The sequence below is a fragment of the Dermacentor silvarum genome, chromosome 4, assembly GCF_013339745.2.
Source record: "Dermacentor silvarum isolate Dsil-2018 chromosome 4, BIME_Dsil_1.4, whole genome shotgun sequence".
Classification (NCBI taxonomy): Eukaryota; Metazoa; Arthropoda; class Arachnida; order Ixodida; family Ixodidae; genus Dermacentor; species Dermacentor silvarum.
Window position 1 is genome coordinate 53,747,952 of NC_051157.2, and position 26,438 is coordinate 53,774,389.

At 46.5% G+C, this 26,438-nt stretch overlaps 2 protein-coding genes across 3 annotated transcripts in view; both read left to right on the forward strand.

Moving 5' to 3' along the window:
• The first annotated feature begins 257 nt into the window (after positions 1 to 257).
• Positions 258 to 26,438, forward strand: part of LOC119450054 (elongation of very long chain fatty acids protein AAEL008004) — a 391,994-nt gene continuing 365,813 nt past the window's right edge. Inside the window, exon 1 of one of the 2 annotated variants that reach the window (XR_007466373.1) lies at positions 258 to 2,330. Coding sequence is in view for 1 of the 2 variants with exons in the window: in XM_037713413.2 (XP_037569341.1) it covers positions 383 to 1,207 (825 nt within the window). In the remaining variant the exon portion in view is untranslated. Of the gene's footprint in view, positions 2,374 to 26,438 lie in introns of those variants that run through there. The other variant, XM_037713413.2, reaches the window with a different exon arrangement.
• LOC119448111 (elongation of very long chain fatty acids protein AAEL008004) lies at positions 18,778 to 19,984 on the forward strand. Its single transcript, XM_037711583.2, has one exon. The coding sequence runs from the start codon at positions 19,056 to 19,058 to the stop codon at positions 19,896 to 19,898; it is 843 nt and encodes a 280-aa protein (XP_037567511.1). The 5' UTR covers positions 18,778 to 19,055; the 3' UTR covers positions 19,899 to 19,984.

Below are 26,438 nucleotides of genomic sequence, written 5' to 3' on the forward strand. Positions count from 1 at the left end.
CGAGGCCGTGTTGAGGAAAAAAAACATCTGCGCGCTCCATCGTCGTACGTGACCGATCAGGTCGAAAAAGAAAATGTATGCGCCTTCTCTCTGCTATGCGCATGTGCCACGTTTGAAGGCTTATCTCCATTCACGCCGCGCTGAGCCCTCTCCAACTTCGTTACTGACAGGGGCCAACTCTGCCAAGGATCGCAAGAGGGATAAAAAAAAAAAACAAGAACAAAAAACAAAATTGCCCACATGTCGCCGTGTGTTCACTTGAATTCGGAAGGAAGACGAATGGAAAAAGGACGCGTCTTAAACACGCGCACCTCAGATACGCATCGGGCCGCGCGAAGTTCACTTCTCCGTCTTCCAACTGCCCAGGTCCGCAGGAAGCGCCATGGAGAACTACACAGATTCCGAATCGGCGTCAGCTTTCTTCCGGCGTGACCCGCGCACCGCCGACTGGGCTCTGGTGGGCAACAAGCAGTTCATCGTCTTTCTAGTTGCCGCCTATGTTTACATCGTCAAGATCGGCGGGCCTCGGTTCATGAAGGAACGCAAGCCCTACGACAACATCAAGCCCCTGATCTTGCTCTACAACGCTGTCATGGTGCTACTCAACTGCTACTTCGTCGGTGCATTCTTCTCGAGGAGCTATTGGGGCGGCGGCTACAGTCTTTTCTGCCAGGGCATCGACTTCCAGGCACGGGATGCGCTGACGATGAGCATGCTGTCTCACGTGTGGTGGTACGTTATGGTGAGGATTGCCGACTTCCTGGACACCATCTTCTTCGTCCTGCGCAGGAAGGACTCGCACATATCGTTCCTGCATGTCATCCACCACATCTTGGTCGTCTTCAACGGTTGGTACGGCCTAGCCTACGGAGCAGATGGACACGCTGCCTTCGGCATCATCTTCAACAGCTTCGTGCACGTAGTCATGTACTCCTACTACTTCTTGTCTCTGTTGGGACCCTCGGTGCAGAAGTACCTGTGGTGGAAGCGCTACCTCACCCAGTTCCAGCTGGCGCAGTTTGTACTCATGTTCTTCCACATGACCGTACCGCTATTCGTGAACTGCGGTTACCCTCTGGCGCATATATGCATCACGTTGCCACAGGGCGTCTTCTTCTTCGCAATGTTCATGAACTTCTACATCAAGAGTTACTCTAATCGAAGGAGGCCTCAGCAACGCGAGGAGGTCAAGAACAAAGTTCAGTAATTTCAGTCAGCTGTAAGTCTGTTAAAAGGAAGCACTCACTTTGCGACATTGCAGTTTTTTTTATTTCTTCTTGTTCTACTTCTTTTTTTTTTTAGCGCAGGCAATGAGAAGTCTTGCAAGGGTTAGTGTGTATTACGGTCGCACAGAGTAAAACACGTGAAAAATCAGCTGTTAGGCGTCGGACTCCGCACTTCATTACCTCCTCCTAGTCCTCACACCTCCTGTAGACAAGCCGATAGAACATGTGACGTGTGGCGTCCTGAAGATTGATTTGTTGAGGTTGCGATTATCGAAAGGATCACAGCTGGCCTTTGGTTTACGCATGCTGCAGACATATAAGTGTGCAGAAAAGGCCTGCATGGGCTCAATGTGAAGCTCGATTTCAAGTACAGTTAAGCGAACTAAATACGAATGTGACGAAGTAGACACGGCAAAAAAAAAAAAAAAAAAAAAAAAAAGAAAACTACGCCTGAGAGCATGAATGCTCACAGCATATGCTGGCTTACACAGTTATATTCCTGTTCATTTTTCCCAAGAGCTCTCTGATTGCAAAGCTTATGTCACGGGGACACATATTGTACAAGCACGCTCTGGCGTTAACTTCTTGCTCTCTCTATGCTTAGCGAGCTCGTTTCAGCAAGGACGTGATAATTAGAATTCGAAAGCAACGTTGTGAAATGCCTTCCTTACAAAGCTGTGCCCGTCATCCCGTCGTAGCGACTGTGATCACAAGAAATATGCAATCAAGTAAGCATCGATCTCATGCAGTGCTTGCACTTGACCATTGAGGTATCTCCAGACATAATTTCGTCATCTTTCTTTGCGCGAACGTATGTATCGTAAGCAAACCAATTTCATTATAGCAGCGATATTTCTTCTACATTGTACGTACTCGGGTAACTGTTCAAGGTTTAAATATATACTGCCGAGTACTGACACTATTCCTACCCTAACGCTCTTGCTTTCTTTCTCACTATCTCCTCGTGCTTATCCTTTCCATTTTGTTTAGATTGTGTCGCCTAGTCAAAGAATGTTGAATGTGAGTGAACTATTTTTTAAAATGATAGCCCACGCAAACCGTACCTTGTGCGCGCATTCCTATCGTCTCACTTGCTTGTATCATGTCAACATTCTAACCTCAAGTAAACAGCTGGAGTGAGAAGTTGCCCGTCGCGTGTCGCGTCTCATTTTCTAAAAGTGTTGGAGATAGCGGAACGGCGCAATTAGCATTACTACGTTTCTTCCTGAAAGCTGGCGACGCTGGCAGAACGCCATTGGCGTCGTACCCGCATTGGTGCCAGGAAATCACGGCAGTGCCTTGCCGAACGCATTTATAACGAAGTGCTTGGGTCTTCGGAAATCATTCGTTGTACAGGTCACTCCGTTTTAAAGGTCACACAGCGCACCGTTCACAATAAAACCGGGACACAATTGTCCCTTCGTTATACAGGTCATTTTGTTGTAGAGGCGTTCGTTGTATATATAGAGGCATTCGACTCTATATATACAACGATTAACGCAGGCGAATTCCAGCCGCACGCCGGCAGTCTGTTTTGAACTTGCGCATGTGATGTTTTTAAGTCATGTACCCGACTTTGTGGCCCCCGATTAAGACTGCATTGGTGTCAAGTATAATATCGCAGACTGAACATGTTCCGTAAAATGTAGCGTACACAGAACAAAGCTGAGATTAGTTGGTCATGTTAGTATTGCAGTAATCACGGAATGATGAAGTTTTTATTCAGACATTACAGGATTACTACAATTTTCATGCGTGCTGAGCTGACTCCATTAACATGGGCTAGAAGTTGAGTACCGTTGGGCAAATCTACTTAAAACAGGAGGTGGGCTTTGAAGTGTTTGATTCCTCGAACAGTTTTTTGTCTAGAGAAACTTCTGGGCCATGTTTCGTGTACCGCCCCTGCGAGAAAACGCAGCACTTGTCGCGGAGGTGTCTCGCACCATTCACGAAGGTCCACTGTGAACCGCCCCTGTACCCAACATTTGAGTAATGTGTAATGCAAAAGATCAAGGAACCGCCGTAAGAGCGTTATTATGAAGTTATAGCTGAACGGAACCGGAAAGTTACAGCGCACTTCTCTGAGAACCAGGTAGGAACGTTCACGGCAACTTGCTGCATAAAGGGCAGGCTAACCGCGTCTTGCAAAAACGTCCCATTAAAGCTATATTAAAGAGCACTGCGTTAAAATGCCATATTAGATAACTACAGCTGATCATGATTCTATACAATAGGGAGTTTCAGCATACCGCGGTTGGTGTATGCTCTAGACACTATGTGCGCATAAACACCCACCCTGAAAGGCAACCCACCGTGCCTCCTGCTATTGCCAGGCCCTGTAATATGTATTTCTCATAATTAAAAATTGAGTATGACGATGTAATTAATGACTGGTGCTTGTTCGCTGTTGTTTGGATGTTTAATATATTCTTATGACTGTTTCCTGACTTGTTCGTGACTCTATCTTTTACGCAATCTTAGCGTAGTATGTGTTTTATTGCTGTCACTGATTTATTGCTTCATCTTATTTTATCCGTTCTTGATGACACAACCTGATTTAAATTGTGCAGGTCGCTCCGTGAGCGTTAGTGTTTGCATTAAATAGCACGTGAGTGCTTTATTACTCCAATTATACAAATTCATGCCGGGTCATTTTTTTTTTATCGCGACATCCTACAGGGTTGCCGTTGTGAACATTCAAGTGACAGATGGTGCGGGAATTTCTAATAGTGCGCAAGAGTCGATCTACCAACTGCTAAATAACCCTTATATACTCCAAAGGGACTGAAAAAAAAAATTGGCGATGGTTTTATAATTGCGCCAATAGTTAAGGGGAAAACATTATTTATGCAGGGGAAACTGCGCATAACAACTGGGTGCTTCTTCCTCTTTCTCCTGGCATGACTAACTATACTCAGAAGTAAACATTTTCTTTTAGGATTTCCTCCTTATTTTGGATTGACTCCAGATAGATGTTGTGTATCCCGCTTAAAATACCCACTGGCACATCATTTTGCCGCTGTACAGCCTCAACACACTTTCCTTGAGCGCAGCAGCGCTGTATAAACGTTATAGTAGAATTTTTTTCGAGTCTATAGTGTTCTCCTTCAGCGGGGTCTAAAAATGGCGATAACGTCATTTGTTCGGAGAGTCTCGATATTTACCATTGAAGGTGCATCTCATCCTTCTAACAGTATGTCGTTACGCCACGGTTAAATTATACTAGGAAATGATAACAGATCATATAAAAGCAAAGAGAAATCAAACCCCATCGGTTACGCGCGCCTCATCCGCTGTGTCGCACTCAATTGAACATTGGACGCCGCTTCGACAGGCAGGCATTCGTCAAGCACGCACTAAAGTGGCCAGCCACCTGACAAAAACGACTAAGAGAGAGAGAGAGATAGAGAGGGAGGGATAACAAGTACCATTTAACATTTATATTACAGTGGACGTCATTTTCACACGCGAAAAACTTTGTGACCGTGCAGCAACTGCGCGACTTCTTCAGTTAAATAAGTGAGCTTGTCTTTGCATTCCAAATCGCGCCATTAATTGCGACAACCAGTTACGCCACCCTTAATAAGTCCTGCAAATGGCACTATGCGTGGGTATTTACCGTCGAAACGAGTTGCGGCGGGCTCGGCATGCAGGCTCGCGGGAAATCAGTTCGCGTTTTCCCTGTGGCAGAGCATATCGAAACAGCGTCCGAGGTCAGTGCGTAAAGCATGCGAAAGGAAGTTTATTCAATTTCCCACGCCCAAGCATGAGGCGAGTATACACACTGCGCCTCGGTGCTCATCGCCTCGCGTGCCTGCTCACAGGCTATATACGGCATGATCTACCGAAACCGCCCGGTAACGGCCGCAGAATTAACAACGCGCGCGCTGGGCAAGGAAGAGTTGGCATCGTTCGCCGTAGTACGGGAGCACGCCGATGTGCGTGTAATGGTGTCGCGATCGCCCGCAGCGCCGAACTCAAACAGGAAAATATTGCACGCCTCTGATCACGACGCACGTGGCGCGTGCGATTGTGTTGTTTATCCCAATTATGGTGCCGGAGTTCGGAGGAAGGGCGGCTGACGCTGCCAAGGTTGTGTCGTTAAAGAAGCGCATATTATTGAGCCGCTGACTCCCGGCACGTTCGCGGAGAGACACCTTGTAGCTGAAGGCGATGGCAGGCACGCGTATAGATACGTATTCGCGCGGCTTTCCTGGTCCAGGACCTCGCGTCTAGCTGTGCGCTCCGCTGACTCAAGCTTGTTGCGCGCGTTCGAATCGATTCTGTACGACGTCCTTCAAAACTATGATTACACGCACACGCTGACTTAGCACTACTGCTCAGTATGCATAGATGGCAGCGGCCGTGAATTTCGCAATTGTGAGCACGTGCTGAGTTACAAGACCTGGATTATATTTGGCGCAGGATTTGTCTCTCCGCTTCGGTTAAAACTCGGTTAAGCAGTGTATAGCCGCTGCTTTTGTAAAACTTGAAAATCTTTTTCAAGTTCCAGGCAGTCAATCTATCGATCAACACACACACACACACACAAATAATAAGCAGGGATGGGGCGGTATTCTCGGGCGATCACTTTCGGAGATACTTTCGCGAGATTTTACGACACTAGCGTCGGGACGCGTACGGTGTCTACGAGCCGGAGCGTGCTGGAATTGTGCCTATAGTGTGCTAAGACAGCGTGCCGCGGGAACGCTGTCGCTCGTAGGCGTCGACGCGTCCGCGCTATAGGCTCGTGAAATCTCGCGAACATGAAAGTAAAAGGGCGATTCGAAAATCTTTGGATCGCCCTAGAATACTGGCTCAGGCCACGTTGACATGCCTGACGATAATCGCAGCCCTCCGCCTCGCAAGTTTCCACCGACGGACAAGGCCAAGCGAGGAGCCACAATTCATAAAGAAAATCCTTCACTTCCTCCTGGAGCGCCTTTGGCGAAACACGTCAGTCTGTTCAGCTTAAATTCGCTCTCTTCGGGTTCCCCTTCCTTCGTTTAAGAATTGAGACCATACGAAGAACGGTGCAAAGACACGTCTAGAAGAATGAGGATGGATGCTGCACTTCTGCACACGTGCGTGCGCGGGTGACGTACATCGCTTGTGATGGTGGTGCTTGTCTAACGTCGGTAACAGCTTCGCTGTACATCCACTTTCACAGGGTGATCTTCAGCCAATCAGACAGTGCGTATATGCGCCTTGTGAACCAATCAGAGCTGACCCGATGGCGACTATGACAACGCGGCGAAATTTTATACTGCCCAGAAAGCACACCGGTCTGCGTCCATGCACGCCGAAAATGCGTTCATCGCCTTGTTCAACGTCGTTCAACACCTTGCCGAAAGTACAGATTCGTTTAGTGTTGTTGTGTCTTTAGAGAGAGAGAGAGAGATTGTGGAGAGGAAGAGGTGCTATTTTCTGCAACCCTTCAGAGAGCACGGCTCAGTGCCTTGGGGAAAGGGAAGGGGACATAAAGAAGAAAGAATGTCGAGGCGGTCCGTGCTCCCTCAAGGGCTGCAGAAGATAGCGCCGACCTTTCCTTTCCCAAACGAACCACTTAGTTGTCGAGGCGGTCACAGAGCCCATGGCTGTCAGTGGCAGGCAGGCGGCGCATTTAAAGGTTCCACAACAGGCCCGTGCCGTCCAGGAACCCGAGGAGGTGCCTGGTGGTGTAGCTGTGGTGCCGGGAGATGACCAGCAGTTGCGGGGCCGAAACCGCAGGAAGGCCCAGGTGTCGAAACGATGTGGGGAGAGATCTTTGGAGTATGCGGGGCAGAAGCAAAGGAGGTCCTCAATTTAGAAAAAAAAAAAAAGAATGTGCGGTCAGAGCGAGAGAGCGAACGGATGAATAAATGGCAGGGAGTTAGTTCTGGTTGGCTACCTTGCTCAGGGGGAAGGAGATGTGGGGATATAAGAGAGAAAGCGTAATGAGAAAGAAATAGGCACACAAATAAATAAAACTTCGTACACTATACAGCGGTTGAAGGCAGCGTTCTCGAAGTTTATTATGTATAGCCCGTAGACCTCAGGAACATCAGAAGCGCAGGCATATGCTTCTGCACGGGGTTCTTTTGGAGGCACTGGCATAACACTTTGTTCTGATACTGGACGATTGTCGAATTTGTCTAAAACGTGCAGCCAAAATTGCACTTATACGAGTTACAATGTGGGTTTTGCGATGCCAGCTACCACTGTGTAAACAAGGCTTAAAATGTCAAATTTCTGCTGCGTGAGGAGCGATGCACTGCTGTTATGCGTGGCGGTCTGTCTAGACAACCTCAAATATATACCTAAGCGTTTTCGTGCTCCACCAGAGCACAATGTTCGCGCTCTCTCGGCTAGTGTAGGCGACTGCGGACTATACTGTAAACATGATGCGCTTTGCAAACCAAATCAAGTTTATTGAAAGGTTTTGGAATTCGATCATGACAGTGTCACAAGTCCAGAATTGAGCTGTTCGACACAAAATTTTGTCTCTCATTGAAGTAAGGTGACACTCAGAAGCAGGTGTACTTTGCAGGCACTTGCACACACGTGAACTCTGAACAACGAACTAGCAGTAACTATAGGTGCGGTTCTTCAAAGCTTTTCAGACTTCTTGAAGTGCCTTATTTCTTGACTTTGTCAAAAAATATACACACATTTATATACGCACCTCCTTATCTTATCATCATCATTCATCGCTCTTTTTATCCCCCCCCCCTCCCCCCTTCCTTCCCCAGTGTTGAGTAGCAGGCCAGAGCAAACTAACGCTCAAGCCGACCTCTCTGCCTTTCTTCAAATAAACCTCTCTCTCTTGTCAGCAACGTTAGGGAAGGCCTTGCTTATAGCCTTGTCATCTAAAGCGTCGGTGACTGGCCTGACAGTAAACACTGTGACGATAGACATCGGCGGCATGACGACAAGAAGGGCGACGACACCGACGACGACGACGACTGAATGACGACGGCACGATGGCTTACAAGTCGCTGACCCAATATAGGTGGAATTTTACGTAGTGAAAAATGCTTTTTGTTTCTTTTGGGGGGCTGGGGGAGATTTCTACAAAGAAACGTGACCAACGCGATGATAATTGTATACAGACAGCTGGTGCGAAAACCGGACGAAGCGCATTTAGCAGCTCTAAATGCCTGTGGACAGGCAAAAGATCAGATCGAAAAAAAAAAAAAAGGTTTCACGGTATAGACTTCACCTACATCAGCAAATGAACACACCGTCAGCGCTCATCTCAAAAGGCACCGTGGTGTAGCTTAGTCTTGTCGATGGAGCAGCGAAATTAAGCACCGTGATCCTCTCCCAAGCATGTATATATAATGATCTACGACTGCGAATAGAGAGGCGGTATGAGGTCTTGTGCCGATTACGCGTTTATATGCTCTGGCACTGTTGGGTTTCTTTGATGTTTGTATAGGGCGGCGTTCTCGCAAAGCAACTAAGTGCTGGCAACTACAGCACCATCGAAATACCCCTTACGTAAACTCCGATCATTTGACAGAGCTGGCTATCCATTTTTAAATGCGAAGCATTTCTTGGCCAACATTTGCCACTTTGACGGTATCTATCTATCTATCTATCTATCTATCTATCTATCTATCTATCTATCTATCTATCTATCTATCTATCTATCTATCTATCTATCTATCTATCTATCTATCTATCTATCTATCTATCTATCTATCTATCTATCTATCTATCTATCTATCTATCTATCTATCTACCTATCTATCTAGCCGCCTACGTCATTGTGCTCTCATGGTCGTTTCGTTAACTTGGTATGTACCAAAATTAGCACAGTATGACAAGAGTGTATGATGAACATAAATAATAGGTTATGACATGTATGTCATGACATGCGTGTCATATAGGTCATGAAAAAGCCGCCTACATCTTGGTGCTGTCACGGTCGTTTCGTTAACTTGGTAGGTAACAAAATTGGCACAGTATGACAAGAGTGTATGACGAATATAAATGATAGGTCATGGCATAAATGACATGCGTGTCATGTAGGTCATGACAATGACCTCGCGAAAAAAGATTAACGCTCAAGAACTGCTGAACTGGGATCAGACAATGGGTACTAAGTGAAGGAAATACTAAAGAATGATGGTAGAAGTCATAGTCACGATCATGACTCAGCAAAAATTACAATGACTCAGCGAAAGAAGATTAACATTCAAAAGCTACCGGAATGGGTTTGGATGTGGGCACTAAAATGAAGGAAACACTAAAGGGTGATAGTGGAAGTCATAGTCATCACCATGAGAGAGGAAAAATGACAATGACTCAGCAAAAAAGATTAACACTCAAAAACCACTGAAATGGGCTAAGACGTGGGTATTAAGTGAAGGAAACATTAAAGGAAGATGGTGGAACTCAGTCATGAGCATGACTCAGCAAAAATGACAATGACTCAGCGAAAAAGGTTAACGCTCAAAAACCAATGGAAGGGGTTCGGGTGTGGTACTAAGTGAAGGAAAAGGCTTAAGTTTGATGGTCGAAGTCATAGTCATGAGCATGACTAAGGCTTTCGCCTTAAAGTTTCTTAAGCGTAGCTAAAGGGACTCCTGAGGACTCATATGACATGAATGGCATGACATGCGTGTCATGTAGGTGACGAAACAGCCGCCTACGTCTTGGCGCTCTCATGCATGGTCGTTTCGTTAATTTGATAGGCGCCCCGCACACTGCTTCGCATTACATCGATTCCCACAGGGCGTGGGATCTGCCGTCTTTTTTTTTTTTTTTTGGGGGGGGGGGGGGGGGGGGCTGCTTGAAGCCAAGGTTTGCTCTGAGGTTCTAACCAAACTACTTATTGCATACGTTATCGACGACATCGTGCCTTCAAACTTGCTCCTAATATATATTTATCACTCACAAGCCTTTGTATTACCTCACATGCCGTCTCCTCTCCTTCTCCTCTCCTCATCGCCTCCTCAGGACCCTTTTGTTCCATCTCAAAAGGCCCGTATAGAACTGTCTGTCTTGTTCACTTTTTATACGGAATGTAGTTGGAAAGCTCGCGTAATTGGCGGACCAGTGGAGGTTCGGCGGTCGTCGTGTTTTTTCCGCTCATAAATAAATACTTTTCTATTCTGTCCTTGTCTTTCGGCCTTGCCTTGCTTGTCCAGCGTCTCTCGACGAGGAAATTCCGCGTTAGTCGCTGAATGCATCTACTGCGAAGTAATGAAATTCTCAACTATCCAAAGGATATCGGAATAATTGGGGTTATGTCCCTCAACGAAGGCGCGCAATACGCGCAGTTCAGCGGAAACGTGTCCCCGTGTATATAAGCTAAGGCCAACAAAACTGACGTTTTTCTACACATTTCGCGTCCGCGGATTAAGCCGGACTTTGGAAACAACTCGCAGATAATAAATTTTGCAAAAATGGAGGACATACGATCGTAGAGAACGGGACGAGAGATAAAGTGGCGGAATGGTTGGCGGAAACAGTTGTTCGCGCGCTATATAGATTCTCGGAAAGCACAGATATTGTTAGTTAAGTTAGTATACAGTAAGTGATTGCGACTACAGTAAATTTGGCACGTGTTTGTTCAAGCTTTCCAGGCCAGAGAGATTTATTAGATTTATTGAAAGTTCGGATTTTGCTGATTAATTGAAACAATAAACCGGTATTTGGGAGACCGTAACAAAGTCAATTCACGAAGCTCGTCAAATGCTTGTTTCTTTAAATTTTTCTTTCAACCGTAACAGTATACCGTTCACACAGTCACTAACAGCACTACGCAGCTGGCCACTGCATATATACTTGGACTTTTTCACTCACCCGCCTCGCGGTGGCTAAGTGGCTATGTGGCGTTCTGCTACTGAGCACGAGGTCGTGGGTTTGATTACCGAAAAATTTTGCCGCATTTTCATGGGGACGAAAAGATTTAGGAGCACGTTAATATAGGAAGCTTTAGCTCAGGGACAAATCCGTTTTCCCTATTCAAATACTTGTAAAACGCAGAAATGATCTTACGAGACAACCGCTGGACTGATGCGAAATAAATTTGTTGCAATTGAGAGCTAAATTTAGATTTTATTTACTGTACAGGATGCAATTATTTGTTTTTCATTTGACTTGAAATTTTTTACAAAGATTCCCGAAAACTGGAGGGTTTCAGAAATATTTAAACACGAAGCATACATCTATCTAACTCAAAAAAAAAAAAAAAAAACAGATGCCGCAGATCTGTGAGCTTCATATGTTCGATAATTTAAAACGGACATATTTGATACACAAGTTTACAGCTTACGTGAAAGTGTTACAAGGTGCACTTGGGAAGAGTGCCACTCACAAATTAATGCTATATTTCTGATCGCTGTATACCAAATCAGTTTTATCCGCTTTAGATTAAGCGCAGTTTACAGAATCGTGATATCGTTTTAATTGCTGAGTTACAGAGTTGTAAACTTAATGCCGAGTTCATTTTCCTTTCTTTTCTTTTAAACCTGCAGTTTTTACCAATTTTCGCAAGAAATTGACTGCTTAAGTCAGGTATCTGCTTCCCACAGTCACTAGAATTTAACTTTTTCTTTTAAATGGCAAACCTCATGAAATTATGGGTGCAGTGGCTGCCGCGAAAAGCGATTTCTGCACTTCCATGTAATTAAATAGGAGCCCCCAAGCTTTGGAAGGTTGAACCATGTGAATAGAAAACCCCTTTTTCACTCTCTGCTCGCCCTCGGATGCGTTACTGCTGCAACATTGTTTTAAGGATGGCTTTGGTTATTTTCTTTCCTCCAGAACCTCTATGGATGAAACAAAAACAAACAAGATCTGATAGTGTTTGATGACCTGGAGAATATGAATTAAGTGTTTGCAGATAAGTAATAGCAATGTGTTCATCCTCGTATATGTTATAGCTCTAAATATTGCTTATGGATGGCGTTGTTTATTTTTCTGTCCAGCATGCAGAAGGCTATTTAGACCCGAAAATAAATTTGCGAGAAGATCAAATAGTCCTCAATTGCTGACTACGACTCAAATGTTTGCAGACATGTGGAAATGGCTTGTCGCAGTTAACAGCGTTAACCGTGCTACCGTTTCAATCCGTTTTGTAGAAGGGCTCATACTGCTTTATATTCAAGCAGTAACATAATCGCACCATAAAACGCCGCTCATATATTGCTTGCTCGCCCCCCCCCCCCCCCCCCCCCCTTCCCGAGATACTTCTACAACTTCACTGGCTACTACCAGAATCCTATAGAACAGCTTTCACCCGATAACGAGAACAGTAGAGAGTTAATTATAAGCGAAATGTTGTTTAAATTCAGCGAATTCGAAATGTACTTCAAGGACCACGGGGCAACGAAAGTATTGATGGAATATGGAATACTAGCTGCCATATTTCCTCACGGTTAACCAACTAGCCAAGCAGTACGTCTTAAGAAAATATTGAAACTTAAGTCAGCAGGAACTAGTAATTTTGCGTGTTTCAATTAGAGCGATGCATATAGATGAGGCTGGATTAAAATGCTGCGAGGCCTCGTAGCTCTGCCTTTCAGAGTGGTAGATTATGCTCAAAATAATTATTTCAAAAGCCACATAAAAAAAGTATAAAAATGCTGTCACGTTCTTTAACAAAAACAAATAAACGGAAAAATGATGGGAGGGCCGGGGGAGATATGTGGCTCAAAGGTTACCGCTGTTACCGCGACGAAAGCCACTAGATAAGATTCGTCTATGGGGATCTTGACCGGCGGAGACCGGCTTTTAGCGCGTCACCTAAGAAATGTGGCCCGGATGCGCAATTTATTATTTATTTATTTTTTAAATTTACTGGTACTGCCAACCCTTACACAGGGCTATAACAGGAGTGGGATAAAAATATTAGCTAAACAGATGTTTTGTACATTGAAAAGTAACACAAGAAGGAACAATAAAATAAAATAACACCACGAGACATATAAGCATATAACAGCATTAACCGCAGAAGATCACATAGAGACAAAGAAAAGTATATTACTTATAAACAAGGATATCTCCTATGTGTTTTGTGAAGAAATCAATTGATGAGGATGAAATGGCTTCTTCAGACATGGAGTTCCATTCTTTGATAGCTCTTTAAAAAAAAACTGTATTTAAAACAATCGGTATGAATAACAGGAGAACGAATAAACATTGAATGACGGTGTCTAGTGGTTTCACTGGAAATTTCAAAAACGTCTGCATACCTAATAAGAGCATGATGATGAATTATTAGGTAAATATATTTAAGTCTTTCATATTTAGTTCTAGCCTGTAATGTGGGTAGTTCTGCCAGTACGCAAAGTTGAGAAGGGGAATCCGTCCGCCGATATTTATTAAATATGAATTTGTCTGCCAGACGCTGTATTTCTCGATTTTTGATATATTTATAGCAGCGAAAGGATCCCAGACAACCTTTGCACATTCAATTATAGGTCTAATTAGTATTTTATATGCTAGACGTATTGTTTCCCGAGTTGCGAATGGCAAATTATACGCCTCAGACACCAGAGCGACTTGTTGGCCTTGGCACACGCGTAATCTATATGGTGGCTTCAGCGAAGATCACTAGAGAAAATCATGCTAAGGTACTTAGGCTGTTCGACTCTTTTAAGTTCATGATTATTAATAAAATAAGAATAGTTTAAACAATTGAACTTTCTAGAGACTGTCATAACACGGTTTTTAGCGGGCTTAGCACCATTTGCCATTCATCACACCATTTCTTTATGTTCTGTAAATTTGCATGTAATTTATCCTGGTCGCCTACTGTTTCTATTTTATTATATATAAAGCAATCATGTGCAAATAGCCTGATGGAAACGCCTATTTCATTCGGGAGGAATAAATAAATAACAGGAATAAATGGGGTCCAAAAACACTGCCTTGAGGTACTCCCGACTTAACAAATGAAATCTGAGACCTTGTATCACTAATTTAGACGTAATGCTCGCGAGAAAGAAAATAGGATGATAACCATTTTGTAATAGTAGCATTTTTGATCTTAACATCAATTTTTCTTAGCAGTTTACGGTGAGATCAAATGCCTTCGCGAAGTCCATGAAGATCATATCCGTCTGTCCCCGAGAGTTAATGGTTTCTGAAAGATCATGGGCTAATTCGATGAGCTGAGATGTTGTGGATAGGCCTTGACGAAAGCCATGTTGGCGGTTAGATAATAACTTATATTCATTTATATAATTTAAGAGATGTTTCGAGATAATATGTACAAGAAGCTTTTAACAGGTACTAGTAATTGACCCAGGGCGATAATTTGCGAAATTGTCAGCACTGCCGCTATTGAGGATAGGAATCACTTCAGCTTGCTTCCACACCTTTGGTAAAAAACCGCTATGAAGTGAAGACCGAAAAATTTATGCAAGACATTTAGAATTCCATTCGGCGTATATCGATAAAGAAACTCGTTAGGGATATCATCGGGTCCAGAAATTTTCTTTACGTACAAATGAAGCAGGAGGTTGAGCACACCTTGTTAAGAAATTTCAACGTCAGCAATAGACGGCCTGTCAGATGGAGATTCAATACTCGGCAAAATATCGTTATCTTCTGTGAATACAGATGCAAAATATTCATTGAAACTCTCAGAAGGAGGATGTCACTTAGATTAGGATACCCTGCTTCCCGAGAATATGTAGCTAATACGAATGGAAAAGAGGAAACGAAGAGGAAGTGGGCATCGTAACTGCCTCACTTTTCAGTATGCGTAACACCTTAAGTGTCGCACGGCCATGGAAAATATACCAAATAACAGATGTATAATATGAGGAACGCGCGATAAAGTCACAGTACAAGTGTTTATTAAGTAAGGAAAATAGGAGGACATAGAGATACAGCATCGGGACATGCTACAACTAAGGCGCATCACGCATTCCTGCGAGGTCTCATGCAGCGAGAATCTATGACTTGAGCTCACGTGCTGCCGTGCGTTTCGCGTGCGTTGTAAATATGCGCGCTTTCTTTATCATTTTCTCTCAGGCTCGTTCATCCTTTATCATTTATTACACCTGCAGTACAGCACGCCAGGGCTGTCGGAGTGCTAAACTTTCTTTTAGGGGCGAAGCTCCTTATGGCGGCACCCGTTCCGTCCCCGTCGTAGCAGTAGTAGTAGTGTGATACCAGTCTGAGAAAAATGAGAAAAAAATTCCGAAGTTGTGTCCGTAGCGCGGAATCGAATCAGGGACCCCTCGCTTCCGAGCGCGCGGCGTTAGCTCAATATACGCCACGAAGCGGACATGGACAAACGCACCACGATGTCTATAAATACCCAACATTAACGAAAGGCCGCGTTTCTAGCGCGTTTCTAACGCGTTTGTGCTAGCGCGTTACGGCCCGTGTAAGAAGCTGGTGTAAGACGCTGTGGCCTCTCCACCTTACCTTCAACGCGTTTCGAACGCGCTGCCCAAAGCGGTGGCAAGTCAAGTTCAAGTCGAGGAGCGTTTATGAATACGGGGGGTATACTCTCTCAGCAGTCATGTGATGGCGTCGGCAAACGCGGTGCACGTTCCGGCATGTGTAAATGGCTGCGTAAGACGCTGTGGCCGCTCCGCTCCCCCTTACTAGAGAGTACTGCACGTTTCTAACGCGTTTGTGCTAGCGTCCCCTTAAGCGGGAGATCCGATGATTACCTCCGGAGCTTCGCCCACTCATCATCATTCACCCCTTGGATATGCTGTGATTTTTTTATCTTTAAGCTCTCCGCCTTTCTCTCCGGCGTTAAGAACGGTACGAATACTCCAGATATTGTTGATATTGTTACGGCGCAACCAAATATTATTAACGTTATTATTATCAGCGAAGACAGTTGCCTAACCTCAACTTCGTCCATAAGAGTGCAACCTAGCACATCGGGAGCAACTAGCAATCCCCTGCTTCAGCTGGTTTGCCGTGACCGATTTACTCATCTTCCCTCGGCGGAGGCGCTGACTGAGTCGCGCTTCCTAAATGGCTGCCGAAAATAGCGCCTCTTCCCCTCCACAATAAATCTCTCTCTCTCCCTCGTAGCTCGGACGTGCACGCTTCGGAAGATAGCGCCAACCTTTCCCTTTCCCTCAAGAACCACTTATCAACGATGCGCTGCCGTGCGTCTACGCTGGCGCTCCTTTTGTTCCGAGTCAAAGACTGCGCTTTGACGCGTCACCGCATCTGCATGCGCTGTACACTTCGCGCGAGCGCAAGGCGTCAAGGAAGCGCAGCAGGACAGAACGAGAAAATGCCCATTGAAGAAACGCAGATATCTCTGCCGGCCTGTGTATAATCACCTACAAGCTGCACTCTGCATGGGGAAAGGGATGAGGGATTGAAATTACCTAAGAGGGAGAGAGAGAGAGAGAGCGGATGGATTAGTTCATTTGCCTTCTTATTCGGGACTTTAACGCCAGACGTAAAAAAATACGTGTAACTAAGACAGCGTCATATGTACGACGTACGAGTGCCAGGTGCGTCGCGCTACACACATGACAAGACAATCGGCAACCAAGCTCACAGCATTAGTGTTTGGTGCACCGAGACAAGGGTGACCAGATGAATTCAAGCCAACAACTCCCAAAACATCCCAGAATAAGAGGCGTCACTTGTTAAGAGAGAGAGAATTGATAGAAGGGAAAGAAAGAGAGGTGAACCAGGCTGAGTCCGGATGGCTGCCCTGCGCAGGAGAAGGAGGGAAAATGCGTAAAAAAGATGAGAAGAGGGAGAAAAGTTCACAGCGCGCTTGAGTGAGTGAGTGAGTTTCACTCACTCACTCACTCACTCACTCACTCACTCACTCACTCACTCACTCACTCACTCACTCACTCACTCACTCACTCACTCACTCACTCACTCACTCACTTATCGTTCTTGACATTAAATGCTTTCTAGCATTATTTCCGGTACGTCGGCTTGCAGCAATAATGTGTCTGTATAAACAAAAGAAGGAACTTTAAAACACTAGTTGTGTGATTGCCCATCAGATAAAGATCAGAGTCGTGCCCTTCGGACGGCTTTAGGAAAGCTATAGATGGCAGGCCCTTTACAGGACAGAAGACCCTGGGACCGTGGTCTTGTGCTTCTGCGATATACAAGGCCACGGACGCGCCGGGGCGCTTCTTGTGGTCCGCCAGCTGATGTGACCGCAAACGATGAACGCTTGTGCAAGTGTGTGGGTGCATACTGTGAACTTTTCTCCACTATCTCTCCTCTTATCATTCCCTCCTCCTTCACCAGTGCACGGTAGCCAACCGGGCTGGTTAACATGATTAGTCAACAGGGTAGGCTACCTGGTTAACCTTCCTGCCTTTCTCTTATCACCCCTCTCTCTTCTCTCACGTAAGAGAAAAAGAAGCGGGAAAGGGGATGGCCAGGCAAAAAAATCAGAAAACTATAGGGGTGTTAAAGCAATAGCGTAATTTTCAAATCGAATATGAATATTAGAAAAATATGGGTATTGAAAGTCAAATAAATGCCGAATGTTTTCCTGCTTCTGAAAGACAAAAACAAACACGCTGTTGATGAATAAATACAGCAGGTAGCAAGAAAGATGCGATTTTTTTTTCTTCATCAGCACACGCAACGTCATTTGCAAGTCCCTTCGACTACAGAGCTTGTAAACGAAAAAAAAAAAAAATACTGTTTGGCTCATAACGGTCACTGTATGCGGCCGGTATAAGCTGTATGGAGGCGGTCCTTTTCTATAGCAGGCACATCCATATAATCGCCGTAGCGCCGTATATTCGGTCACAATCGAATAATCTAAGATTTGGAGCATACATTTCTCGAATAGGATAGAGTCGAAACAAAAGTAGTCGATTGATGTTTAAAAATTTGAATATTGGCACGCCTCTACAGAAAGCTGAGGAATACATTGTTGCGCTAACAGGAAACAAAGACTTAGAAATGTAGGAAACGATCTATCGACCGATCGAAACGATCTCGACCTATCGTTTCCTACTTTTCTTTGTAAGTCTTTGTTTCCTGTTAGCGCAACAATGTATTCCTCACATCTCAACCAACTCGCCCAGTAACAAGTTCTGCTCTACAGAAAGCGATAGAAGGAACGCCAACTTTGTTTGTATGCTCCCGAAAAAGAAAATGAAAACTACACGCGGGCGGTCCTTTGCGTTGGAGCAAAGCGCTCTGAATGGAACGAAGGCGCCGGAGCGCCGTGAGCCCGCAACACGATTAACGGGCGCGCAGTGCCGTTCTGTCGCACTCGCCAGCCCGCTCGGTCAACGGTGGCTCCGGGCAACAACCTCCGGCCATTACGTCACTCGGGAACACCGCTAGCGGTCGTTACCGTGCCGGCGGATTGAGTCTTTTCTTTCTCGCGTACCTGTTTCAGCGTGCGCTTCCCTCTCCCGTCGCGACATTAAGAAACGGCGCGAGGAGGACGAGCGTTTCTAGCGCATCTCGGTCCGTACGTGACCGCGCCGAACACAAAGGGAGAAAAGAGAGAGAGAGGGGGGGGGGATAAGAAAGACAGCGCGTATTTCTCTTCCAATCTCGCGTGCCGCCTTTTGATTGTATCGATGCGTGAGGGGGAAGCTCGCATATATAATTTAAGAAAGCGTCGTCAGAGCTAGCTGTCCGGACGAACGAGGGGTTTCAAGGCACGCGTGGTGGGAAATAATACCCCGTTCAGGCCCTTTCCCGCCAAGCTCGCCCTCACCCGGCATCTCCACGAGCGCCTCGCCTTGGCCCGGCCGAAAAGAAAACAGGTAGGTAGGTGTGAGGGAGAGACAGACAGACAGAGGAAGGGCACTGGGGCTCCCTTGCGAATCAAGGTCACAGTGTTCCTGGGCAGCGGAGGGTCCAGTTCGGTTGCAGAACGGGCCCACGAAAGCCGAAGACGCGATGGAGAACTCGGGCACGGCGGCCGTCGCCTTGGATTCGACGGCGGCGACTGTGTTCCTGCGGCGGGACCCCCGCACCGAGGGCTGGACCCTGGTGGGCAACAAGCAGTTCATCGTGGGGCTGCTCTGCGCCTACGTCTATGTCGTCAAGGTGGCCGGGCCCCGCTTCATGCAGGGCCGCAAGCCGTACGAGAACCTCAAGCCCGTGATTGTGATCTACAACGCCGCCATGGTGGTGCTCAACGTGTACTTCATGGTGGCGTACCTGACGAGGAGCTACTTGGGCGGCGGCTACAGCTTCCTATGTCAGGGCATCGACTACGATGCGCGCGACGAAATGACCATGAGCTTCCTCGCGCATTGCTGGTGGTACGAGTGGGTGAGGGTGGCGGACTTTCTGGACACGGCGTTCTTTGTGCTACGCAAGAAGGAGTCCAACATTTCCGTGCTACACGTAGTCCACCACGTCTTGGTGGTCTTCAACGGCTGGTACGGGCTCGCGTACGGAGCCGACGGGCACATCGCCTTGACCCTGATCTTCAACAGCTTCGTGCACGTGGTGATGTACTCGTACTACTTCCTCTCTTCGCTGGGTCCCGCGGCCCGCAAGTACCTCTGGTGGAAGAGGTACCTCACCCAGCTGCAGATGTTCCAGTTCGTTGTACTGATCGGGCACGGATTGGTGCCGCTGTTCTATGATTGTGGATACCCAATGGCGCACGTGTACATCGGTCTGCCCCAAGGACTCTTCTTTCTCGTTATGTTTCTCAACTTTTACTTGAAGAACTACAACGACAGGAAAAGAATGACTGCACATAATGCCACGAAGACCAAGGCTCAGTGACTCTGCTCTTACAAAAACTTGACCCCTTTTTTGTTTTTTTGTTTACTTTTAGAGAATATATGTATTTTACAATGCTTGTTCAAAAAGTGATTTCTTTTTCTGCTGATGCTTGCAGCTGCGTGGTTGCGAAAGAGTGTTCTGGCTTTGCGAATATCTATATACTACGAGTAGGGGAGCGGCATATTCTTCAGAAATAATGCTACGCCACATATGCTGCATGATTTTTTTACACTTAACTATTCTTTCATGTTTAACCTGATGGTATTGACAGCATGGAATCTCACCGTTGCAAGAGATTCCGTGCTTGCGCTGAACAGGATTAAGTTATTGTAGCTACCACGGCTACCTAAGTTAACTAATGTCGCAGCATTTCCCGAGGCACTCATAAGATTACCTTAAGATGATCTAACTCACTGCTAACGATGATGTGAGACGTGGGTAGTTATCGTTACTGTCAGTTCTTTGTTGACTGATCGATATCATTGAGCAATATATTTATTTATATTCTAACACGAAAACCTACTATTGATAATCAAGTTACCGTCAGTATAGTTATAAAACCGTATCGGTTCAGCATATTAACAAAACTCCTGTGCTTATGTTCGTGTTAAACCAATCTCACGTCGTGGTCAGATTGCGCATTTACATTTTAATAATGTATGAGTTGTGTGAAAATCAACGTGGCGGAAGCAGGGTGTCGAAACGAGAAAGAAAAAAAAAGATTACATTGCATTGAACCTGCTCCGATTTCGTTCCGCTTCGGATAAATAAACAGCTATCACGGTACGAAACATAGAACCGGTTCGGCACAGTGCACTTGACCCTCGGCCTCCCAGGTTGCTGGTAGGCACGCTGCACACACACAGGCTAACGACCACAGTAACCGATGTTTCTACACGAATATCAAGCAGCTAAATTTAATGTTACATTCTGCGGAGCATTGCAAAGGCTTTACACTAGAAAAGAATTTAATTACCGGCCCCACTATAGTCTGTGCGGCACTTGGTGTGGTGCCAATGGGCGCGTCAACCGAACCTTCACCATTTCCAGCGTTCTTATGCAGTTACCAACCCATATCAAAAATCTGAAAGCACATTGCTCTTGAAAAAAAAAATATAAAAGAACCTGAAAAATAACGACATGGCAAGTTTTGCTTTTCACTCGCTCAAGGCAAAACTAGGTGTGTGTGCGAATATTCGAAGTGTCGATCGGGAATCGAATAGTCTTCGCTATTTCATTGGGATTCGATTCGATAATTCATTATTCGAAATTGTATAATATTCGTCTCTTTCGAATATTAGGGATAACCACATCTATTGGACTCTCGAGGAAGAGCGAACGATGCCTCAAATGCAGGACTGTTCCGAATGATTCCACAGCAGGAGATCAGCGTTTGCTGCGCAGAGGCACCAGTTCCTGAGCGAACGCAATGGACAGATAACTTCGCTCAATAACTACCAGCCATTCAATATGAATGCCTCACGTTTAGGCAGCCTATGTAAGAATTTGTTGTCTCGACTATGGCAAAACACTATAATATTAGTTGGCCATTCTTACACCATGATTGTATACATTTAAAACAATGTGCGGTACTTTACACTTCGCTCTACGCACACGGAGACTGCTTTGGGAACAAAACATGATGCCGCTTCAGTTCTGCACAGAAGCGGCGACCGTTTCGGTTGATATGTCCGTATGTATGTTCAGTGGCATCATTCAGTCTCTCTAGGGGCGTAGCCAGAAATTTTTTTCGGGGGGGGGGGGGGGGGGTTCGCCGGCCCGACCGGGGGGGGGGGGGGGGGGGGGCAAGCGTCTGCTTTTCTCTACGTGACGTGATCGATAATAAATATCGGTAGTTTAAGCAGACATGTATATCAAAGATATATTTGTATATCAAAGACATGGGACCCTTCCCCCACCCCGCGTGTGCTTGTGAAGAAATTAAGTAAAAAGTAAAGCAAGCTCAGTAAAATACAGTAAGCACGACAGGTACAGTGGGCGTTTGGAGCAACGGTCTCTCATCACGCCACTGAATGGACCAGTCTTCGAAAACGCATCATTGAGACGACCCGCCCGATCGGAGAAGAGTTTATCATCGTTAAGCGTAGATGGCGTCGTCCTCGTCGGGGCGAAGTGCGTTTCACAAGTCAAGGCCAGCTATACACGTGAAAATGCATGCGTGACCAGGCTATACCTACTCCCATAGCAATAGCTTGTTCGCTGCGTCTTTGCGCTAGAAAACTTAAGTACGCGCAAAAACGGGGAAGGCTTTTTTTTTTTTTTTTCGAAGCTTTCGTCACCCTGCTCCCTCATACGAGAGGGTTGCATTTCCCGTGGTAAGTGCATGGGCCGCTGTGTCTTCCGCTGTGTGCGAGTGTGCAGCCGTCATTTGCCTTTACGTCAACAGATTCAGAATTGTACAGAATATTTCACCGCACAGCATAGATATGGCATGTGTACGCATTTTAAGTAGTGCGTGCAACTCATTTCTGCTTCACTTACGCCGGTGCAAACAGGAAGCGGCCTTGTACCTCACAGAATCTCGACTGATTGGTGTACTAGTTATTAGAGCACTGCACGGGCTCGGGCTTACCCGAAAGCCCAGCCCGGCCCGTGGGCCGGGCCGGGCCGGGCTCGGGGACGGCGTGTGCTTTTTGACCCGGGCCCGGGCCGGGCTCGGGCTTTCTGGTGGTGTGCCTGTAACGTGCAGCGAGTTATTCTCGGGCGTCTCAACTCTGAAAAACATTCTTTTTCGGTCTCGGGCCGGGTTCGGGCCGGTTTCGAGTCGGGCTCAGGCCGGGCTCGGGCCTAAGGTAAAGGGGTGGCGGGCCGGGCCGGGCGGGTAACGTAGATTATTTCCGGGCTCGGGCCGGGCCCGGGTCTCGCCATAAAAGTTTTGATCGGGCTCGGGCGGGCCGCCCAAAGTAAAAATGGGCCCGGGCCGGGCCCGGGCTGAAAAAAATCGGCCCGTGCAGTGCTCTACTAGTGATGCAGGAATGAACTCCGGTCTTGTTCAGTGCATAGTGCACATAATCAATTTCTCAGGACGCGTGAACTCCGACGAGAACTGTCAGCGCCTGCAACAAGAGTTTACTTACGCTGTACTGCGCACAGCAGTAATCCATGCTTGTCGGCTGTCTGTTTCGTTCATTCTGTTGCGAGTCGGTGGAATTTCACTGCTGGCATCAACCCCTTCATGTGTACATTGCTGGTTTGGGATTCCACAACACAACAGCAACTACCAGCCTTACAACAGTAACAACCAGCCTTCCGTAGGGGCGCAATCGCATACAAGAGACGTTTCGCGCGCAGACTGGCTACGTTCACACTTGGGAAGCGGCAAGCGGGCGGAAAGGCCAAAGCGGCCGGAAAATCTTTTCCGCGCATGTCCAAGTTGTTCACATTTGTTTTGCTACCGCCGCTGCCGCTTTCGTCCACATCCATCTAGTCTGCGTACGTTTGTCGGCGTGGTGGTGCTCACTATCGCATTATTTCGAGCGGTATGTTCATTCATTGACCCACCCGTCATCAAAAGTGATCATTTTGTGCAACTTCGCGTGTCATTTGCGACCTTAGGTAAATTCCTCGTTGGCGTTCCGTGATTCTCCTCACACGGGCGCGGTAGCGCTGAGTCACAGGTTGGTGCCTAGGCGTGATTATATTTCTTTAATAGCTTTTATTTACAAGTTGTAATAACATTTCATCATTTCGTATTATTGTCGGCGCCTCCAGGACACCAAAGCGGCAACGGGAACACCAAAGCTAAAACCCGGGCTGGCCCTTGTGTTGGGGCTCGCCAAAGCCTGCGCGTCCTACGTGAGATCAACGCTCCCAATCTATCGTCGCGACGAGAAAAGTAGCCCGCGACTTCAGCAACATAGCGTGCACGTGCACGAATTATGGAGCGCCAACGAGGAATCTGCCCAACTATTGTCTGCCATGGAAGTGGAAGAAGAAATGGCTTTTATACTTCTACCTACTTGTTTTCTAGAAATCGACAATGGATAAACGGAAGACGTGGACACCTTGTAAACGGTGGTGGTGGGTTCGCCTGGCTTTGAAAAAGTGTGAGAAGTTGGGTCACGCCAAGGCTTCGTTGCCGCACCTCCGGTCGCGCGACATTGAATACTATCGCGAGTATTGCTGACAGTACGCTTTAGTACCACTCTTGTCGTAGAGCAAGGGGTGGTTCTTGATCGCGTCGATCAGCATTGCAGCCTACACTTTTGGTGCCATGTTCAATTTTACGACCGGTTGTTTACATGCTAGTGTAGCTTCCGGTCGAGCAGAACGACTTTCCGCCGCGTTTCCGCTTCGCCACAGCGAAAAAATCGGTCCGAGACCGATTTGGCTCGCCGCTTGTTTTTCTGCCTGTTTTGCCGCCTATAGGCGGGTGGATTTTTGCAAGATTTTGCCGCTTCCGACAGCTCCGAGACCAAGTGTGAACGTAGCCTAAGATCCTGCGCGAGCGCGGCCTAACCGGCACCTGAAGGGAAGCGGCGGAAATGTATACGGAAATTTCGACCACCTAGGGTCTTTAACGTGCACCTAAATTTAAGTAAACGGGCCTCGAGCATTTTCGCCTTCATCTAAAATGCGGCTGCCGCATTTGTTGCTTCAGAATGCGGCCGCCACATTCTCGCCCAAAACCTCAGAGAGCGTCAAAGCCTTGACAAACACCGTGACAGTTTTTTCCATATGCAGAAATGACTCGCTGTAAATTACCAACCCAAACGGAAGCGCCCAGGAATGAAATTGTGATATAGTAGCACCGGTTCCTTGAATTATGTCAGCGCGAAGCGACGTGAACAAAGGGTGGGTAAGTAGGGCGGGGGGGGGGGGGGGTTGCGGAAAAAATTTCGGGGGGGGGGGGGGTTTGAACCCCCCCAACCCTCTCTGCCTCTGATCACTCTCTGCCTTGCATTCTGCTAGTTCTTCTGCTGGCCAAAGCAAGCTAGTAGTTGTGAGAAACGACTGATGAAATAGAACTTTCTTTCTCAACAGGCTCATAAGTCATTCTTATCTGGGTAAACACATGTCTGATGTATCTATTGACGTGATGACATTTTAAGAAAGAGATGTTGGCACGCAAATTAGACATTTTAATCTACGTAGCAAGACAACGTCATCATACCCGGAACTATAGTGACAGTCGGAGAGGCAGTTATCTATATTTCACGGCTACCACCTCAAGTGATGCAACATTGGCTATCTAGCTAGTTATGGGCTTAATGAAAGAAAGCCCCTATAGAGTGATGTCTGTTCACACTGCCGAGCTACATGCTCTAGCAGAAGAGAACGGGCACCTATTTATATATCAGTTGATTCCCGGTCACTGTGTTCTACGCGACAATGAACTGGCCGATGCCGAAGCGAAGAAGGCTCTCGAATACTTAGAGCCACTGCTTACGATCCAGTTTTCAAGAGCGGACGCCAACCGCCTTCTCCCAACTCTTATATGAAAAGCGACAAAATAGCTCTGGGGCCAACCCGTCAATCGCCACAGATTTCTCCAGAGACTGCACCCTAAATAGGTTAACATTTAGGCTACCACCAATAATTAAGCGCAGTGGTTCCGGTCTTCTGCACAAGTGTTTACACATCGCTAAGTGCACTTACTGAACTCAGTCTCCACACTGTGAGCTCTGCCGCGTGCATGCGTCTACACAGCATGGGCTGTGTGTGTCTTCCTTCGTTACATGGAAGATCGGCAGATGTTAACAGATGTTCTTGCCCGTCTCGACAGACAACCGTTGTCAGAGAACGCTATATTTGGGGCCTGGCGTAACGTAAACTTGGCAAAATATACTTTTCAGACAACCTGGGCCTTACGGCCTTACTTGAATTTATTAGAAGTACGTGCCTGGACTCTAGGATATTTCTTTCTTTCCTTGTTCCCCTTCCGCCAGCGCAAAATAACTTTCTTTTCATTATTTTTTTTATCTCTCTCTCTCTTATACACACGCGAACAGATTTTGCATGGGAAGCGAGGTTGTGGGGCAGTGAATGTACGACGCAACGACATCGCAACTTAGTGGTAGAGGCTAATTTCACCTAGTTTAGTATAAATGAGAATAGCGACATAGATTGACTCCATGCTTGAACTGTGTCAGTCGGAAGCGTTCACCACTTTATTTATTTTCTTCTGAAGGGGGTGAGGGGGGTTAGGGGGGGGGGTGAGGGGGGCTCCCTGGCTCAGTTCCGACGAAAAAATTCCGGTTCGCGTGCTGTTCTAGCTTCGGGTTTGGTTCCAGACCACGGGTGGAAGTAGAAAAATTAGGCGTGTGCTCCCCTGTATAAGTTTCCAACCACCTCATTATAGCATCGTTTTATAACCAGGTGGAGGACAACTTCGTTTAAGGGCTTGTCAAGAAGATACAACGAGAACGTCAGGATGAAAACAGACGGTCATTTATCTCTTAACGTAGTCAGCGCACCATTTCCCCTTAAACTCGAGAGAAAAATCGCCTTTAACTCACGAGACGTTCTGTGTTCCCACTTTAACTTATAGTTAAAATATTTTGTTAGTAGTGACCCGTG

Coding starts and splice junctions, on each gene's coding strand:
- LOC119448111 (XM_037711583.2), top strand. CDS start 19,056: ATGGAGAACTCGGGCACGGCGGCCGTCGCCTTGGATTCGACGGCGGCG.